Source organism: Hippichthys cyanospilos, chromosome 4 (genome assembly GCF_059441005.1).
Source record: "Hippichthys cyanospilos isolate Australia breed blue-spotted pipefish chromosome 4, RoL_Hcya_1.0, whole genome shotgun sequence".
In the NCBI taxonomy this organism is placed as follows: Eukaryota; Metazoa; Chordata; class Actinopteri; order Syngnathiformes; family Syngnathidae; genus Hippichthys; species Hippichthys cyanospilos.
Window position 1 is genome coordinate 3,791,509 of NC_142372.1, and position 21,230 is coordinate 3,812,738.

The following is a 21,230-nucleotide window of genomic DNA, read 5'->3' on the forward strand; positions in this document are numbered from 1 at the left end:
ATAGATAGATAGATAGATAGACACTCACTTACTATCTAGCTAACTAGCTAGCTATCTATCTAGATAGATAGATAGATAGATAGATAGCTTGATAGATAGATACTCACTTACTATCTAGCTAACTAGCTAGCTAGCTAAATAGATAGCAAGATAATAGCAAGATAGCCAGCCAGATAGCTAGCTACAGTAGATGGCCAGCTAAAAAGCTAGCAAGCCTGCTCGATAGGTAGGTAGGGATATCGATTTATCTGCTAAAGGTCCTTTTTAATGTGTTTATTACATATATTATTTCCATTTAAAAAAATCTGGCATAGCATACATTCATTGGATGTAACATAATCGTAGTGCCAACTCAAACTACGTGAAAAAGTACATCCTGGTTGGCTGATCAAGCAATTTACTTGGCTAAGAGTGACAGTGAAAAACAAGTAAAGCCCAGTTGGCCTCCGAGGAGGTGTGTTGTTGTGCTACAATATTTCATCTGTACTGTATTACCTTCTCTCTCACCTCCCTTGACTCAAGGTTGAGCTGTTTTTTTTTTTCCTTTCAAATTTTTGCTGTAGAACACTCAAGGATGAAGTGTTCATCCGTGAGCGGTTTTGTGCACCCTCACGGTACCCGCAGTTGCACACAAGAAAAATTAGCTCCTTATCCGGTTTCGATGGCTTGCGCGTAGTTACAATGTTTCTTTGTCCTTCTGATGCTTAAACCTTGTTCAGCCCCATATTTCTTGTTCTTCACCACCATTCTCTCTATCCGTGTGATTGTGTGAGCGCACGCTGAGCGACACGCGTGCTTACAAACACGTAAGATCATCCCAGTCATCCGTGTGACTTGCGTGAAATGTTCCTCAGCTGCAGAGCGGGAGCACGGCTGACAGTTGCTCCCTGCGTCCCGTGCCCTCCCCCCGCTGCGCTTCTCTTCGGTAGCTCCATAAGATATTTATAAGCATTTTGATAGTTTTCTTCCACTCTCTATCATCCGAGGTGAACGCTGTCATGTTGCATTAGTCCGAGAACCCCGCTGCTCTTCTTCTGCTCCGCATTGAAGATTCCAGCACACCGCACACTTCTTCTTCTTCTTCTTCTTCTTCTTTTTTTTTAGACCGCTACAGAGTTAGTTGTGAATTATTAATAGTATTAAGCAGCAAGCGCATCCTCCCCGGCTTTGCAGTTCTAGCTCGGAAGCAGCGAGAAACCGATACGATTCTTAGCGGATGGATCGAAAACTGTTTCCTCTGCAAATAGAGAAAAGCAGACTTGCAATACACTGTTTAAAAATGGATTAAGGGAAGAAGATTAAAGCGGAATGTATATAATGGTGAGTTCAAATACAGTCTGTTTACTGCATACCGCTGGACATCACAAGTTGTGAAAAAACGATGTTAGTAACTATAGCAAAAAGGAATTAATACATGCTTCTATAATCCCATAATGTGTTGCGTTTTCCCAAATCGATATATTGATATATTTATCTATAAAAATTGTACAAATATATCTAAACGTGTGTCCTTTTTAACATTGATAAAAGAAAAAAAGCAATATAAATCAACTTCCAACAATTTTTTTTTACAGCGTTTGTATGAGTTATAGCTTAGTCTAAAACTGAAAAAAGTGCACCAAAGTGCCTGAAATTAAAAACAAAAGTTATTTTTTGATCACAATTACACTTCACATGGCAAAAACAAATCCTGGGGTCCCCGAGGGGGCCCTTCCCACTGTTTAAGAAACACTGCTTTACCCAAACAAAGTATCAAAAAGAAGTCATTGGGATTGAAAGTCTGGACATTTAAAAACCACAAAAACAGCAATAAAAAATAAAACATAAGCATTGAACTAGTTAATCCGGCTCGCGATAATTTTCAGTAATTTGTGTGAATCTAAAATGTACAATGGAAAGTTGCATTTTTCATATGTACGTACATACAGACGAGTTCATGACATTTTGCCACATTTCGACATTCTTTTACTTCAACGCATGCGCGCGTACATGCACACACACGTAGATGCACAGCAAGAAAATGGGCTTCGCCACTGAGTATAAGAGATGAATGGTGAAGCGCTCACAATAAACAAGGTGATTTCCGTGATGAAATAGAGCGATAAAAAGGCGGAGGAGAAAGTGCATTTCCTCTCGCTTTACCCCCCCCCCCCCCCCCCCCCAACCCTCCTGCTCCGTCGGCCAACCATTCATCAGCGCGCAGGAGTGATGGAAGACACATACACCCAGACAGTAGATGAAGTGGAACCTGAAATCATCTCGAGTAAATCAGGTTTAAGTTTGGTGTTAAAAATCTGTCTGGCGAAGCACACCTCTGGCAGGTGACCTTGAACGGCCAAGTTGAAGAACACGCCTGCGTGTTGCCGCTCAAATGATGAGGACGGAACCAAGCCACCGTGGAATTTTTCAGGGGTCAAAGAGAAGGTCATGTTGGCGCCAGCTTTGTTTTTGCACCGGTAGGCGTCGAGCCGGAAATCGATAGATAGAAACTTTTACGGTATTTTAGTGTCTTTCGCTGGGTTGCAATCTCAAGATTTGGATGTTATTTTTCTTGGTTTAGTTGCTGTTTATTTTCAACTGTATTATGGGGGAATGAAAGTGCTCAAATTAAACAAAATGTCTTATTCAATAATTAAATACAATTGTCATTAATTAAATTCTTAATTAAATAAACTGGACCCCGGGTTACAGCGTCCCTGTCCTACGCTTGTTTCACCTTGCAGTTTTTTCGTCCCCTCTTTACAACATTTTTCCCACTTTACAACATCACCAACGGTCATGACCTGTGGGGTTGGCTGCGTTTGTTGTTTTGCCTCCCTCTTCATTCGTTTTTAGGTTGCCCTTAATTTCTGTTTGCGTCAAACTGCCTGCGCTGCAACGCGTCACAATCTAAGATGCTGGTCTGCAATTGTTCCGCGTCACGGTGTCACTAAGATGCCGACATGCTAAAGACTTGATCTCGTACTTACAATATCGTATTTATTAACGCTTAATTCCAACTTGAATTGGTTAGCCGTGGGTCCCAGGATTGCAAGTGATCTTAAAGGGTAAAGTTAATTATTATTTAATTAGTATTTAATTATTTAATGGTACATTTACATCACATTTAATTCGAAAGAAAATGCACAGTGTTTTAGTACATTGTAGGCAAGTGTTACCTTCCAATTCTTCTGCGAAGCTCCTCAAATATCTTTTCCTGGTTTCTTCCTCCTTGGTTAAGTCTTAATAAGAGAAAAGCCTGCGGAGCTCATGAAAAAAAGATGAGCGAAATGGCTGACCAGACGCCTGGTTGAAAGCATGCCCATCATGTTGTGCGGTCTTGACCAGAGTAGGCGACTCCCCCCGGGAATGACAAAAGGTCAGTTCCCGAATTAAAGGTGGGTGACAAGAAAGAACCTCAACATTGACAATTTACAGTAAACCAAAGACAAACTGTCATGTGAGGAGCTGAATTTAGGGACGTAAAAGCCTTTATCTACTAAATTGAAGCGAAAGAATAGACTTGTAGTATTAGACCCGAAAAATTTGACCAGGGGAACTATACCCCAAAGAAAACAAACAGAGGTGGGCGATGTAGTTTTTTTTGCTGGTCCAACATTCAACATAAATTGAAACACTAAACAGTAATATAAGTGTAAAACGAAAACAAAGCCGGCAAAGGCATATAACACTAGGCTATAATAAACCATCATCTTTAATACAGGGGATGAGAGTGCAATTAGTAATCATGTCCACTGGATGGCATTATCACACTTTACATCAGGGGTCACCAACGTGGTGACACGACTAGCCTGCAGACCTTTTCTGCAAATAGATTAAAAGTGATAGAAAATTGGGATTTCTCGGAATTTTACTAACGATTATGCATATATGACATATAAATTACATTTGATTCACATGTCTGCTACTGCTGTTTTTTTTAAATTATTGTGAGAAATCAATAACATGATAAGGGTCTTCACATAAACTGATAGGCCTTCGTATAGTTGTCCTACAACTATAGAAGACAGTTACTTTAAAAATTGTCTAAATTTCATCTGTCACGTACATTACAAGTGAAACAAAGTATTGCTAAGTATTGAATTTAATAAAAACGTCTTTAATGAGGCAATTAAAGAACTTCTATCTTGCATTTCCTGGACTAGAGCCAATCAGAGAAAAAATGCAAATTTTGTCTGCATTCCTTGGTTACTTGAAACCCGCCCCAGAATGCTCTTTTCAGCTAGAAACCTGAAACCAGGAGTAAGACAGGGAGCAACTACAAATAAATCACAAGTAGTCAATTGAGCCCACCCAGTTTATTCACTCAACTCAACATAAATGTGATACGTTACATATGTGTTATTATGTGAATATGTACAATGTTATCCATCGGTGTAAGTTGTCGGTGGGAAGTGTGGGTGAAACGAGTAGCGACGAAAGAGGAAGACCACAGTTAACAAGAGGCATTGGTAAATAGAAGTACCACTGTCCTTTAATTCCGCCCCCCAAATGTCATCTCAAAGTGTCACTTCCCGAGAATCACGCCGGGCAATATTCCACTTCCAGGTTTCAACCCTCGGTCCGATTGCTCCGCGCCGCTAACGATACGTGACGAGATAAAAGAAGCCCGGGCCAATGGCCGAGGTTTCTTTTCCATCGACGCGTCTTATCTCCGTCCTGCTGTCACTGGCATTTAATTGCACTTCATGTACTATAAGCACAGGAGGAAATCACATCACAAGTGGCTCCTCCTGCTGTTTGCGCCGGCGGCATATTCCATTCCGCACTCCTCGTTTCCATAGCTGTCCTTCAGACCGCCTTGAATGTCAGCTGCTCAGGGCATCGGGTTGGCGTCTCAATTATAAGTTGAGAATGCTTCAGTCGGTATGGAGGTAATGGCGTCGGTGCAGGCGGCGTGCTGATGGCACTTTGGTGTGCGGAGAGGACAATGGTGATGGAGGCAAGGGCATGCAATTAGGTTAGATACTGCGGTTGAGTCAAATGAGGTGTTATTCAAACTTTTTTATTCAGATCCCACTTCTGATCAGTGATGCCGGCAACTTGAGAAATCATTTTTCAGCCCGGGGCAAAGCGTTTTGGAACGGAAAAAGTAAAACAGATCTGTGCTCTCCGATTTAGTAAACTTTAGCTGTATCTCAAGGTCTATTTAGGAACATCTGTTTCATTTCTGGCTACTGTATTTTCCGCACTATGAGGTGCGCAGGATTATAAGGTGCACATTCAATGAACCACAATGCACCACATTATAAGGCACATAGAATAGAAGCTACAGTACCCATTTAAGAACAACTGTTCTTGGGGTATTTTATTCAGTAACTTCAGAAAACGGAGCATGTTTATAAGGCGCACATTCAATGAACAGCCCATTTTAAATCTGTTTTCATATATAGGGCGCACCGCATTACAAGCCGCATAGAATAGAAGCTACAGTACCCATTTAAGAACAACTGTTCTACGGGTATTTTGTTCAGTGACTTCTGAAAACGGATCATGTTTATAAGGCGCACATTCAATGAACAGCCCATTTTAAAACTGTTTTGAGATATGGGCTCACCGCATTATGAGGCGCATAGAATAGAAGCTGCAGTACCCATTTAAGAACAACTGTTCTTGGGGTATTTTATTCAGTGACGTCAGAAAACGGATCATGTTTATAAGGCGCACGTTCAATGAACGGCCCATTTTAAAACTGTTTTCATATATAGGGTGCACTGCATTATAAGGTGCATAGAATAGAAGCTACAGTACCCATTTAAGAACTGTTCTTGGGGTATTTTATTTAGTGACCAGAAAACGGAGCATGTTTATAAGGCGCACGTTCAATGAACGGCCCATTTTAAAACTGTTCTCATATATAGGGTGCACTGCATTATAAGGTGCATAGAATAGAAGCTACAGTAGCCATTTAAGAACAACTGCTCTTGGGGTATTTTATACAGTGACTTCAGAAAACGGAGCATGTTTATAAGGCGCACGTTCAATGAACGGCCCATTTTAAAACTGTTTTCATATATAGGGCGCACCGCATTATAAGGCGCATAGAGTAGAAGCTACAGTAGCCATTTAAGAACAGCTGTTCTTTGGTTATTTTATTCTGTGACTTCAGAAAACTGCTCATGTAGTATCATCGAATTCTGACTTGCTAATCTTCTGGAAATTTGCATCACTAATGACCATGTGTATCCATACAAAACTTCGAAAAATAAAGGCATACATTTTGCAAAGTTGTCTCATGTTACAATTAATTTGTTCTCAATTTAAAAAAACAGTTCTACAACAGCATTAAAGAACATTCAGATTTTTTTTTTTTTTTGATAATTGTTGAGACATCATTAAAAGTTCACATTCCCTTCACGTACCTCCATTTGAGAACCACCCCTGATATATCCATATTTTACACTAACCATATTAAAACACAATTTTTTTTCACAGCGATCTGACTAAAGCTGCTTTGCAAAGTCACAATTAATGTTTGTATAGCAATCAATGCTGTGATCCATCACTGCGAAAAACTACATCAAGTGCTACTTAGCATTCATTATCAAGTGGCAGCGTCATTAACTATCTCTTGAGTGCAGCAGTGAGATTTGTGACATTTGACAACACATCAATAAGAATTTCATTATTTTTCAGTCACGAGTTTCCCTTGCATGTTTTCTATGCGTGGAACCAAACTATTAATGAAGAAATGGCGGCGTGGAAAAAGAAAAATCTCCTCCCCCACGCTGAAGAAATTGACAACAGTCCGGAGAGATTGCGTTATCCGGAGCTGGTTTTCCATTTTACCCCACGTGGGTCAACAATGACCGCACACAGCAAAACTCATGATTGTGTAATTTCCGCAAAGCTCCTTACGTTGTTCCCGCAATATTTTCCTGGAGGGTAGAGCGATACTCGACTCACAGTTGACCTCTCGGAAATAGAGATTTGTGCGGTGGTGCGCGACTAATCGGCGAGGCGGACCAAGGAGATACTTCTCAATCCAAGGGCAGTAGGTCGTTTCAGGCTGACCGCCGCTCACGATTCCTCTTACGGGTATGTTGCGTTTTCATGCAGAGTACGCGGCCAGGGCTTTTGTGATTCGGGCAGCGGGTACTTTTGATCGGAGGACCCGGGTGCTTGGGGGTTACGGTTCATGTGGCGGTTATAAACCCGACTTTGGTACGGTCGTTTATCCATATGCTTTGCTTCCTCGTGATCAAACGTACGGTACCTACTGTACTAACTTCGGATTATAAGGCGCACCTTCAATGAATGGCCTAATTTAAAACAGTTTTCATACACAAGATGCACCAAAAATTCACTACAATATAAGGCGCATAGGATAGAAGCTGCAGTAGTGGCTGGGGTTGATTTATACTTCCACTAGATGGAGCTGCGCTTAATACCTCTTGTTTGCATTAAAAGACTGAATCAAGGGGAATCAAGATTTTAAAAGACTGTCATTATGATTAAATTAAATAGTAAACTTAAAATTTGTAATCATATTGCAAACACAAACCCTCATATATTTACATATATATATATGTATATGTATATATATGTATATATATGTATGTGTGTATATATATATGTATATGTATACATATATATGTATATATATGTATGTGTGTATATATATATGTATATATATGTATGTGTGTATATATGTATATATATGTATGTATATATATATATATATATATATATATATATATACATATATATGTGTATATATACATATATACATATATATGTGTATATATATATGTAAATATGTATGAGTAATATATATATTTTTGTGTGTGTGTGTGTGTGTGTGTGTGTATATATATATATATATATATATATATATATATATATACATGTGTGAGCGAGAATTTACTGTTAATTTAAAAACAGTTTCTGGATTTATTTTATAGAGTTGCGCTTTCTTTTACAAGCATATATAGCGTATCAACGTTTTAAACAGGGTTAGGGTTAGGGTTATAAAAAATTTTGTTGCAAAAAATTATAAAAAACTTTGTTGCAAAAAATATATTTCTAACTGAAACGCAGAGGTAAAAACTGAAGAATTTACATGGTGATTTAAGACATTTTTTTCGTCCTCAAAGGTGAAAACTTATGCACTGTATAAGGCGCAGCGGATTATAAGGCGCACTGTCAGCTTTTGAGAAAATTGAAGGCTTCTACGTGCGCCTTAATGTGCGTAATTTTTTTTCAAGATTTTGCAAAGGCCCGCAGAATATTTTCTTCGATATCTAAGTAAACTGTTTTTCCATTTTAAGGTCCAAAATTTTGTTGCTAGTCCCCGTGTGACCGTTGTTAACTTACAACACACGCAAGCGCCCGTAATCTCCTTGAACATTTCTGCTGGATACGTCCGAGGCTCCCCGTTACGGTTTCCGTCTCTCAGATGTGCCAAAGTATGTCAGAGAGCAGCGCGGCCCGGTCACAGACTTCCGACTGACAGCTCCCCCCCCCCCCCAAACTCTCTCTCTCTCTCCTCGACGTGCATCCGCAGAAAAGGGACAATGACGCGGCACTCGAAAAGCTCTGGATAATTAATGACATTTTTGTTGTCCGGTTTCTTTTTAAATTCCAAAGAAGAGGGCATGCTGTGGCGGAAAAGAAGGCGGTCAGGCACAGCATGCCCATCATGCTTCTGCGTGGAACGCGTGCCAAGATAACAGGCTCTTGTCGTTCGTTTGAGCCATTTGATGTCTTTGCGCACCCGCTCCGTGGAGACTTTCCCGTAAAAACATTCGAGCCCAAACCATATAAAAATGTAATGTTACTGTTCTTTTCAAGTTGGAGGCATGAGAAGAATGAGGAGAGGTACGGCTTTGCTTTGATCCCGCTGTATGGAGCATAACAGCGCCACAGTCAAATGTTTGTGCTTGTAAAAGGATGATATGAAGGTCGGAAAACTAAAAACACTTGATGTTCATGTGTATGTTCATAAACCATTTATTAAAACAAATATATATATATATATATATATATATATATATATATATATATATATATAAAATAAAATACCGTATTTTCCGCACTATAAGGCGCCTTAATTTTTTTAAAAAGCTGATGGAGCGCCTTATAATCAGGTGCGCCTTATATATGGATCAATATTGGGATTGGGATTCGTAGATGGGGAACGAACCAATAAAGTAAGCTTTACCTGTTTCTTTTGTGTGTTTACAGTTGAACAAGGTTGCTCATATTGACATTGAGTTATTATGCTATTGAGAGTTGTTATTATTACTTTGAGTATTACTATATTGTGATTAAAAAAGTTTGAAAATGTCATTAATTGAGGGTGCGCCTTATAATCCAGTGCGCCTTCTATATGGAAAAAGTTTTAAAATGTCATTAATTGAGGGTGCCCCTTATAATCCGGTGCGCTTTATAGTGCGGAAAATACGATAGTTTGGAGATTTAAAAAAAAAAAAACCACACAAACATACACAGAACGAAGGCCATCCCGGGAACAAATTAATTTGGTATCTCAACGTACCACTGTACTTTAGCCAAAGGACACTTCTGGTAGTGTGATGGACCAATGTTGAACTTTGACATGTTGTCACCATCGCAGTGAACTTTCAGCTCCCTAGTATCATCCTTCAATGCTTCTCCTTTGATGTAGAAGTTCTGATCCAACTCGAACAATCACTCCTCTCCCGATAAACTTTCGTTAATCTCTACATAGGTCGTGTGCATTTATCTGTAATCACGTAACCTCATAATTAAAGTTGCGAAAATCGTTGCATCACCGCGAAAGAGGAAGTGAAAGCACATTTGGAGACAAATTTCTCGCTTGCTGTTTTTGCGCTTGGCTAAATTTTTAAGCTTCTGCAGTTGTTTTGTTTGCGCTCTCGATCCACAGTGGAGGGATTTGCCCCGGCAAATTTGCATTCCTGTTTTACGCTGACCTCTCTTTGTCACCCTCTTTATTTTTATTTACACTGAAATTAATCTCGCTCAACAAATTATGCAGTGTGATAATTGAAGCTGGCAGACTGTGACACGGAAAGCGCACGCGCGGATTTGATATTTCTTCCAGAACACAGACATATAATCCCCTTTTCATTTCAATTAATAGGCTTAAAATGAATGAATAAAATAAAATGACACAAAACTCAATAATATATGTATTGCACATGGCTATGCAATAAAACAGAAATACAAAGAAACACTGTACATAAATAAATACTGTATATATAAAATAGTTTTATGCTGTATATAAAATACACAAGGGATTTGCACTTCTACAAAAGACAATTCAAGATTGTTATCAATTCATTGTGTGAAACTATTCAAAGTCAGTTTAATTTGAAAAATGCAGTACTTTCGATTTATTTCTAATCAGATTTCAATTTGATTGAATATGCTCAGGTACGACAGACCTTTTTTGTTCTTGTTTTCCATATGTTTGTACCGTATTTTCCGCACTATAAGGCACACCGGATTATAAGGCGCACCCTCAAATAATGACAATTTTTTAGACTTTTTCAATCACAATATAGTAATACTCAAAGTAATAACAATAATAACTTAATTACCTCTAAACTCTCAATAGCATAATAACTCTATCAATATGACCAACTGTGTTCAACTGTAAACAGCTTACTTTATCACTTCATTCCCCATCTACGAATCCCAATCTCAATATTGATCCATATATAAGGCGCACCGGCTTATAAGGCGCACCATCAGCTTTTTGAAAAAAATAAGGCTTTTAGATGCACCTCATAGTGCGGAAAATAGGGTAGTTTCTTATGTAAAGTATCTATCGGAATTCTCCAAATATAAGGCACACTTTTTTTACCCCCAAAAATGAAGGCAAAAAGTCCCGTAAGTGGTAACTTAAAAATTAGATTTCTGTTTTTATTCAACACTTTTAGGGGTAAGATTTATGTGTCAGCCACAAAAGCCGAGTTTTGATGCACACGTGCATTTTTATATCCTTACTAACAATAATTATCTCAATTGTGCTGCAGCAAACCGCAGCTTGTGTTCGCTGAGGTTGTTAGGGCATTCTTTTCAATGAAAGAAGCGAGCAGGCTGACCCAATGTCCGAGTTCATCTTTGTTCAGATTACTAAAACGGAGAGGGTCATGTAAAAGTTATGATGTCTCCAGCTGAATCAATTAAGAGTGCATGTTAGAGAAAACGGAAATGTATTCCATCTGACTCTTTTATTAATTGTGGTCTTTTGGCATATACGCACAATCATAAACTTGGCGGAACACAACTTTGGGTGTTTATGGCAAAATGAATTCAAGCTGGGTCATGAGGAAAAATTCAAACAACTGCTTGGAACTCATCCAACTTTACACTGGTGCTGCGTTCACTGACTGCTCAAAATGTGGGAAATCTGAAACACGCAACAAATATATCTTGGCCATATGAACGGAAGAAAATATGAAGTTTTGGAAGATGATTCTGTTTTGCTGATTTTTTTCCATCGTTGCCAAATAACAGAATCAGGGTAGGAGCAAACCAACGTCAGAGCTGAACGAGAGAAACGAGTCTGCAAATTTTTCAAATCTCACTTTGTTTTGTATCGTGGGTCATTTGGTTTTTCGTAAATTGGGACTTTCATATCTCGAGTTACCGCTGGACTTTGAGAAGAAAATTGACCCAGAATGGTCCAAAGAGTGCTCAAGGGTTAACGTCGGGGCAGGAAGTGATGACACAGAGGTGAACGCTCCCTCTCCTTCATATTAGATGTCTTCACCATACCCACCCACACAAAGGGGTGCTACCATCAGACAGACACACAAGTCCTATCAAGACTTATTTTTAGCTTTTCTCCAGTCCTGACCTACATCACTGCGTGGAAGAAAAAAAAGCAGCAGAGATGTGAGAATGAACAGGGGAGGAAGGGAAGCAACAGACACCCCCTACTGAGTTAAAAAAAAAAAAAGAAAATTAGAAAAAGAAATTTCTGCTGTGAAATGGCAGTTCCATATCTGTCAGCAGCTCGCAACAAAAAAAAAAAAGGGGGGGGGAGGGAGTGGAAATCGTTAACTTGACAGGTAACGAGTGGAGGCACATGACAAGTTGGGTTGAACCATTCTAATATGGGGGGGGAATAAAATCATTACATTTCTTAACCTACTGAACATATAATTTGTTTTATGAACTAATGTTTTCCTGAAATATTGATTTAATTCAATCAATGTTTCGAAAGGATTTTCATTTTGCATTTTTGTTTGTTTAATTTAAAATCTCGAGTACCCCCTGGAGTTCCTTCACGCTCATCAAGTTGAGTGAGGCTTTTAATGAGATTTTTCATCTCTTTTCTGGTTTGTCTTCTCAGATATTGATGAGTGCGCAACCCAGATGCATTACTGTCAGTCCAACACAGTGTGCGTCAACCTGCCCGGCAGCCATCGCTGTGACTGTTTGCCAGGCTTCACCCGAGTGGACGAATACTCCTGCACAGGTAGGACTGTTTGGCGGTACTCGCATTCCAAGAAAACCGCAGAGAACGATGGCGCAAACATGATTCCGGCGCCACTTCCAGGCAGATATTTTTAGTCGACTTACCCGACCTGGGCGACTTTTTTCCCTAGCTGTATCGACAACCATAGTTAGAGACAGGGTTAGGGTTCGGGTTTTATTCGCCCAATCGAAAAAAGAGATCCTGTTACTTCTAGAAATTGTTTTGAAATGATCTTGTTTGCATTTTAAGCCTGGCATTTGAACACGAGTTTGTAGAATTTTATATGATGGAAAGATTCATTCAGGAAGGCATCATTTCATCGTCCTTATAATAATTCAATTCCGCTATAATATTTCTACAATTTTTTTTTTATGTCAAAAAAAATACATGTGAAAATGCAAATTGTTCCATACACTTCCTCGTCGTTCTCCATAGCGACTCCACCTGTGTGCTAATTGCCCTCAGGTGCTGCAACAGCGGGAAGGAGAAACTCTGAATAGTGTCTGGAAAAAGTATACTGCAGGTCAACCATCATGGCTAAACATAAAAGCTGCATTCACAAAGGAGAGGGACAACCTGCGGTGTCAATAATTGCCGAAATAAAATATGGCATAATGGCTTTGCAGCGGTGACGACAAATTGTGTGTTATCTTAGATTAAAGCCTGCAGAAAAAGACATTGATTCGGATGAATGCATCCAAATGAGCCCATATGGTTTGGGGGGGAAAAAAAATTGTGATGCAGACCAAAAATATCATGCCTTCTCCATGGCGAGCCAGCAGGAACTGTGATTTAGCTTAGTTTTGATTCAGGCTGCAACTATTATTCCGAAATTTTGGTACATTGGGGCCCCGTGTTACCAGATGAATCCGTTCCGCGGTTGAGCTCGTAAGACAAATTCACCGTATGGGGGACAATCCAAACCTATGTTAAAAAATAGCGAATGCGTTTAGACCCCCAGGTAAAAACATCAAAATTGTACATGCATATCAAAAATCGGTACCAAAATAGTATAATAAGTGCTACGTATATATAATATACATGTATTCAATCAGAAAACATTATAAATAAAAAATATAGAAAGGATTTATTTACCTTTGAGTGGCTCTTGTTATGCCCATATTCCCTAGTAAGGCTAGGCTAGGCTAGCTTCGTATTTCTTGATTATCTCCAGCTTCGTTTCCATATAAATGATCTTCTTCTCTCTTTAACATCACTAGCAATCTTGGGACCCACGGCTAACCCATTCAACTTTGAATTAAGCAGGAAAATGCACTAGAAATACGCTTTTGTAACCACTCGCAATCGAACAAAGCTTTACCGTTCGCCATTTTGTAACGAGTGAGTCACAAATAACCTAACCCGACCAATAGCAGACCACCAACTCCGTGAGGAGACGCCGACCAATAGCCGACCAGAATTGTAGTGACGGGTTGCAGGGACGGCAACTGAAAATAAGTGTAATTACCTAAAAACTCCCGCAGATGGAGACGAAACAACACGAATACAGCCTAGTCTCTAGGGTCATGACAGTTTTTGTCACAAAGTGGGGAAAATACCGTAAAGAGGGGACGAATAAATTCAGTATTCCACAGGGACGCTGTAACCCGGGGATCCACCTTATTCTGTTACAGTTACACCTTTCTATTTGATTGAGGATGATTTTTGATGATCAACATTCGAGTCAGCATGATTTGTTCAAAAGTGATCAGTAGGAACGGGAGCCGTGTCGGACTGTCAGCATCAGTCATTTATTGTGATCTTGCCAGCCTATATGGAGCACTCACGTGCTGCTAGCTAGCAGCTTTTTACGCTGATGCAGCTATAACAGAATCTGAGGCATCGTTAAATGTCGGGAACCGGTTTTATGGCAAACGTGCACTGATAAGCAGGTAGCAAGAAAAAATAGCCAAAGCATTTTTTTTTTCCTATTTCCTATAACTGCAATACTTTTCTAACTGCAATACTCAAGTACTCGTTTGAAGCTCTCGTCTTTACGATCGTCAAGCTATACCGCATGTTAAAATAGAGCAGGTGGCTTTGTTTGCACAATGTTCTCCATTACCCCTCGGTTATTTTTCCTTTAGCGTACTTGAATTAGCTCAGACTTGGCAGGCATGCAGAGACAAGGATGCAAGGACTATTAATCTATTTTACAGCTTGTAAAGTGTCTTGGGCTGCTGACGCGGAGCAGCAGAAACGCTCAACCTGTGCTCCCAAAGATCAATTTGCTTGCATATTCCAAAGGCCTTCGCGCTGGCTACTCGGAAGTAAAAATGACTGATAGTGCACATTGTGCACATTGAGCTCCTGTAATTGGTACACAATAATATACATACCCCACCAAAAATACCGGGACAGTGTGTGCATATGACATAAGAGATCAATATTGCCGTGTTTTCCGCGTTACAAGGCACATCTAAAAGCGTATAATTTTCTTAGAAGCTGCTAGTGCGCCTTATAATCCGGTGCGCCTTCTACCGCGTTTAAGAGGTTTAAAAATGTTCAACTCACGTTTTTCACTTTCTCCTGTTTATCGACTCACCACTGAATGGATTGAAGCGGAAATCACGGGAAATTGAGGTTCACAGTGCATCAAAAAATACAAGTTATAATGGGAAATTTCAATCGGGATAATATGTTTTGTTTGATAGCTCAGATCTGCAACACTTTATAAACGTCAGCATGCTCCATTTTATAGTTTTTTATCTTTTGCAAACCTGGGGGACCTTGAATCAACCAAATGTTTTCCCCCATTTTTTTTTTCCTCTTTGAAACGAATCCCACTTGCCAGTAAATGGACACAAAACGCCACAGGTGTTAAAATGTGAGTTTGCAATTTTGAGGGGGACGAAAAATTAGTCGCCATGTACATTCAATTTTTACTTCTGCATTTCAGTTATGAATGTATTTTTTAATAATTAAAATGTTTATTTTAAAAGTGGGATTTTTTTTTTTAAGCCCAGAATTTTTTTTTTAACTACATATTTTCTGATTTTGAGTGACTGAACCATAGTTACAGTATATTATTTCAAACTCTTCATTTTACTGCAGTTATTTGTTGAAATAAATAAACCGGTAGCTGATTTGTTGTGTAATGTCAGAATATTTGTAAAAATGTTTCTCATTATTTTCCAAAGTCAAAGCAAATGTTTGCAAATATCTCATTATGATTCAACAAATTTCCTTTAAGGATGTGAACATTTGGACAATTTTAGATCTCGGTTAGTTATTGATTAATCAATTACTTCAAGTTTATATGGTTTAAGTCTGACAACAATAAGGTATAAGACAAATGTATTATTCTAGTTCCTGTCCTTGATGTTGTTTTGGTCATGTTTTTTCTTCCACTACCATGATGAAGGATCTTCCTTCAACTGGCACACACCATCCATCCACCCAGACAGCGTTCAATTTAATAGAACCGTTCCAATTTGGAACTTTATTGATGCCCATCAAATCATCTTTTTTTTTTGGAGAGAGAGAGAGATACTTCTTAGAAGGTAAAGGCACAGTACTGGCTCTACCATATCAAACCGACTGATTACAATTGTTACACTTTCAAATCGAAGCGGCTTGAATGGTTTCACCCACACCAAATATTGTGGAAAAAAAACACACACACATATATATATATATATATATATATATATATATATATATATATATATATATATATATATATATATATATATATATATATATATATATATATACAGACTATTTTCCACACTGTAAGGCATCTAAAAGCCTTAATGTTTTTTTATGGTGCGCCTTATAATCAGGTGCGCCTTACATATGGATCAATATTGATATTGGGATTCGTAGATGGGGAATAAACTGATAAAGTAATCTGTACCTGTTTCTTTACCTGTTTCTTTTGTGTGTTTACAGTTGACCAAGGTTGGTCATACTGACATTGAGTTATTATGCTATTGAGAGTTATTATTGTTATTACTTTGAGTATTACTACATTGTGATTGAAAAAGATTTCAAATATATCATTAATTGAGGGTGCGCCTTATAACCCGGTGCGCCTTATATATGGAAAAAGGTTTTAAAATATGTAATTAATTGAGGGTGCACCTTACAATCTGGTGCGCCTTATTGTGCGGAAAATAGGGTGTGTGTGCGTGTGTGTGTATATACTGTGTGTGTGTATATATATATATATATATATATATATATATATATATATATATATATTCGTGTACGGCTCTTTAAAAAAAATCGTAAAATGTATTCTTCTCTCAACTAATTTCCCATGATATCAAGAAAGCGCATAGTCTGTTCCTCTAAGGTATAAAATGCCATTGGACATTATCTCTGGCTATTTCTCTCTTTTATCATGTGCCTTGCTGAGGGGCCTGTCCTTTGTGCTGACAGTGCCCTGTAAACAATAGGAATCTGCAGTAATTGCGGTTCCACTTGATTTCACCTCAATGGAAGCAGGCAAGCGGCTTCGGGGGAACAGGGAATGGACAGAGAAATCAACACAGTGTCAAGAGTTTGAGCTTTTGCACATTGTTTGTCAGAATGCCACAAATCTGGCGTGTCACACAGATTTATGTACTTCACAGCTCATTGTTTATTCATTGCGACTTCATCTCATGTCACCAAGTTAGTCAGAGCGAAACTGGATAATGATTTGAAAATGGATTAATATAAGCGGATTGTTCATATTATGGAAATCTGAGAACGCGACCTCGGTGTCATATGGTGGAAGCAAGTGGATGCTAGCTAGCAAACGAGTCTGAAAATAGTCTCGTTGAAAATACTTATTTCCAGGCTCAAAGTGATCAGTAGGAACGGGGACTTTGTCAGGCTCTCAGCTTCAAAGTATGCAAAGTCATTTACATGTACAGTGGTACTTCTATTTAGGACATGACATTTTTTAAGGAAGTAATTTCGTCACGTGAATTGTTCATAATTAGAGCCGCTTTTTACATGTAAATATCCTAATCTGTTCCAAGCCCCACAAAATCCTCCAAAACCCTTTAAATGAATATTATTAAATCATAAAAAGGCATTAAAAACGGTAAAAAATACATGTTAGAATTACATTAGTGCATGATAATTAAAATATAATGTAAAGAATTATATAAACAGTTCTAAACCCTTTAAATCTGGGGTGTCCAAACTCGGTCCTCAAGGGCTGCTGTCCTGCATGTTTTCCAGGTTTCTTTCCCTCACACACCTGATTGAAATTTCACCCAGATGATTACTCATTCAATGCCAAGGACGTATTTTCCCTTTTTTTTTTTTTTTTTAACAGTCTGCACATTAGATCCCAGATACTTGCGTATTAAATCGATACTTAAGTACATTAAGGACATTGATTTCCAGATACTCAAGTATTAAATTGATAACTTAAGTATCTGGGATTGAACGACTCTTGCAAAACGTGAAAATACGTCCCTGGCACAAAATGAGTTCATTGTCTTCTTTCAATGCTTTCCTTTTGATGTGAAATGCCTTTGATGTGATTTGGACAAAATACTACTAAAGGGTTTAGATTCTATTTAAAGTGTGCGAAAGAACTCCCGTTGTCAGTTCGTGCAATAAATACATTCTGCTCATTGCTTGAATAAAATAAAAATTAAAAAATGATATCAACTTCATAAATAATAGTGAAAATAGTTACTTTGCCAAGTTCCTTTCATCATAAAGTATTTTCGTTTCTGCACTATTAGGCGCACCTAAAAGCCTTATTATTATTATTTTTAAATCTGTTGGTACGCCTTATAATCAGGTGCGCCTTATATATGGGTCAATATTGAGATTGGGATCCGTAGATGGGGAATGAAGTGATAAAGTTTCTTTTCTGTTTACCTGTTTCTTTTCTATGTTTACAGTTGAACAAGGTTGCTCATATTGACTGACATTGAGTTAGTATGCTATTGAGAGTTATTATTTGAGTTATTATTGTTATTACTTTGAGTATTACTATATTGTGATTGAAAAAGTTTGAAAATATGTCATTAATTGAGGGTGCGCCTTATAATCCGGTGCGCCTTATATATGGAACAATTTTTCAAATGTGTCATTAAATGAGGGTGCGCCTTATAGTGCTGAAAATACGGTACTCAAAACACCCACTAAATTGAATTTCTTTTTGTGTAGTAACGTTTCCGCCACTGATCACTCTCAGCCCATTTACTCTCAATGAGTTTTTATACAAATAGGACAAATGAGATCTTTCAAGAAACCATTAATATTGAATGGTGTACGCGATATAGAATACAGGCCAATTGGCAAAAGTAGGGATAACAAATGGTGTTTACGCTTAGTTTTATGATTCAGTGCGGGCAGAACACAAGTGATTTCCCATGTGGAAGGTCATTATGATCCCTGACTTCATGTTGGTGGATAATAGCTACGCGCCATCTGTGATAGTGGGAAAAATGTCCACTTCACACTGTGTATTATATCTTATGATAGTTCTACAATTGTCTTCTGCTTCGGGCAGATGCTGAGGCTTAAATGGGAAGTCAACCCCAAAATTTTCTTTACTTATGTTCTATGCGGTTCCACTTGTCTGAACAGCAGAATTTGATTGATAGCGTGTTTGTGGAATGTAAATTCAGCAGCAAAATCCGCCTGATTTTATCCGTCTTGGGGGGCGGCCATTTTGTCTCTTGCCGTCACCGTAAAATGACATCACGTTTGTTCAGGGCTCAGGTCACAGTCACTTGTTTTTTGAATTAGGATATGCCCCACTCGCAAGCTGGGCCGTGATTGGCTGTTGGCTGAGCATGTCAATTTACAGAGACAACCAGTGAGATTTTAAAAAATGCTTGATTTTGCTACTTTATTCATGTTTACATTCCAATGTATTGTTGTGAAGAAAATGCTGGGCTTGACTTCCCCTTGAAATTGAAAGCTGCACAGCATTTTGTTTTCCCCTTATTGTATGATTTCATTTTTAAACTGTGCACTAATGAGCTTTAGCTATATGTGTGCCTGGCAAATAATAATAATTATAATAATTATGATATCCAGTAATTACTCCTTTATTAGCTTCTACACTTATACATTTTTAGACACCCACAAAATTGACCTTTGCTAACCAGTTAGCAATCCGATTAGCATTAGCTTGCTAGTGATTAAGGTCAACGATTTAGGTCACACATACACAATGTCGTATGTACATTTCACATGTAACAGTGTCCTTAAAGTAAATTACAGATGATTTTTCAATAATATTCCATCGGTGAACTTGAGAGCGGAGCTGCTTGTTAGCTAATACGAGGTCAATAACATCCTGTTCTTCTTCTCCCTTTTCTTGCTGTTTAGGGTGATGAGTGGGCGCGTTTTGTGCTTAACTACATATGACTGGTTCAGATTTGAACATCTAAAAACCATTGCAAATTGTTTGAATTGATGAGTTATATTCTTGGGTAATACTGCCCTTGAGCTTTTGGGGATTTTTTTTTTATATTTTTGTTTGCCTAGGTTTTGTGATGCTAAAAGTAGCATCAGCCATTCAGCCAGTAGGGGGTGCACCAAGACAAGCAATAGAGTTGAATGTCAAACTGTCTTTGCATTTGTGTGCCCCCCCACAAAAAAAACATATCTCCTCTTTTGTGGGTTCTTCTTCTTTTCTGCCATTGCAGCACTGCAAGAATGATCCATGTAGAAAATGGCGCAAAACATGGTTCCATTCGAGCTTCCAGGCAATCTGTTTTTAAAGTTGACTTACCCGGTTTGGGCGACGTTTTTCCCTCAGCCCCATTGAACACACAAATTTGAAACAAGCCACTCTTGTCAATTTTTACACAGTAAGAGAGTTGTTTCCTTCCTCTGCCTTTTGTATTGCTTTTTTTTTCATTTTAGGTTGGTATATTTATGCGAGTTTGCTTTCTCTTGGCTAATCATTGAATTCGACAGCATGTAGCCTACGGTACGGTTATGTTACACGCCGTTGCCTTTACTCAGGTTTTGTATCTATCCTCTCTCTCCTTGTCTACAAGGAGCTGATCAATAATCCATTTTTTGCCCCTAACCAGTGGTTCGTATATAATATGCTCAAGCTTAGTTATGGCATACGATCAAAGGGAGCCGCCGTTAATTTTGCGCACGCCTCGCGACATATAATGTTCGACATTCCAACATCGGAAGGCCACAGCGCCCCACAGACACATTGCTTTAATGAAAATTTAATCAAATCTAATTCCAATTATACATATAATGAATGTAGAGCTCAGGTGTGACGAGCTCGGTAACCTTGGCAACCCTCGCCGTATACGTTAGCGTATCAAAGATGGAGGTCACGTCGTAGGACTGGCAAGGGACCCGCCATTTTAATAAGCCCATCAAACATGGTTTGGGCAGGAGTCACCTAAGTTTTCATCAATTTATAATTGTCTCTGCAGAGGCCAGTGTTTATATTTAGCCTCCTCATAAAGGTTTGATGCACGGATTCCTTTCCACTTACTGGAAGGCAGTAGAAGTGTCCACTGTAATTCCGGTTTCTATTTTACACCGCTGTGCGGAAAGCGTCGCGTTGTGCTCTCCAGAGACGCGCTGACTCCGTTTCCCCTGGGCGAATACATTGAGACAACAGGGATAAAATGCGTTTTTACTGACGGAATACATTAATGGGACACGCTTTGGTTAATGTACGATGTCGCTAAAGTGTCTCTCCCGTGGCCCCGAGCTGTACAGATTTCTACGCGTTATATATTGTCAACGCTTTTGTTTGGGCTCTAAGAGATTCAAGCAGTCGTTGGAAAAATGGGCAAATCCAATGTAAAGCTTTTTAATGCTGTGAAAGGAGTAGTTTGGTTTTCTTTTC

General features: G+C 38.7%; 1 protein-coding gene across 1 annotated transcript in view; it reads left to right on the forward strand.

Annotated features, from left to right (window-relative positions):
- Positions 1-21,230, forward strand: part of LOC148424320 (protein kinase C-binding protein NELL1-like) — a 155,759-nt gene that overhangs the window by 91,052 nt on the left and 43,477 nt on the right. Inside the window, exon 13 of the mRNA XM_088413686.1 lies at positions 12,308-12,433. Coding sequence (XP_088269812.1) covers positions 12,308-12,433 — 126 coding nt within the window. The remainder of the gene's footprint in view (positions 1-12,307; positions 12,434-21,230) is intronic.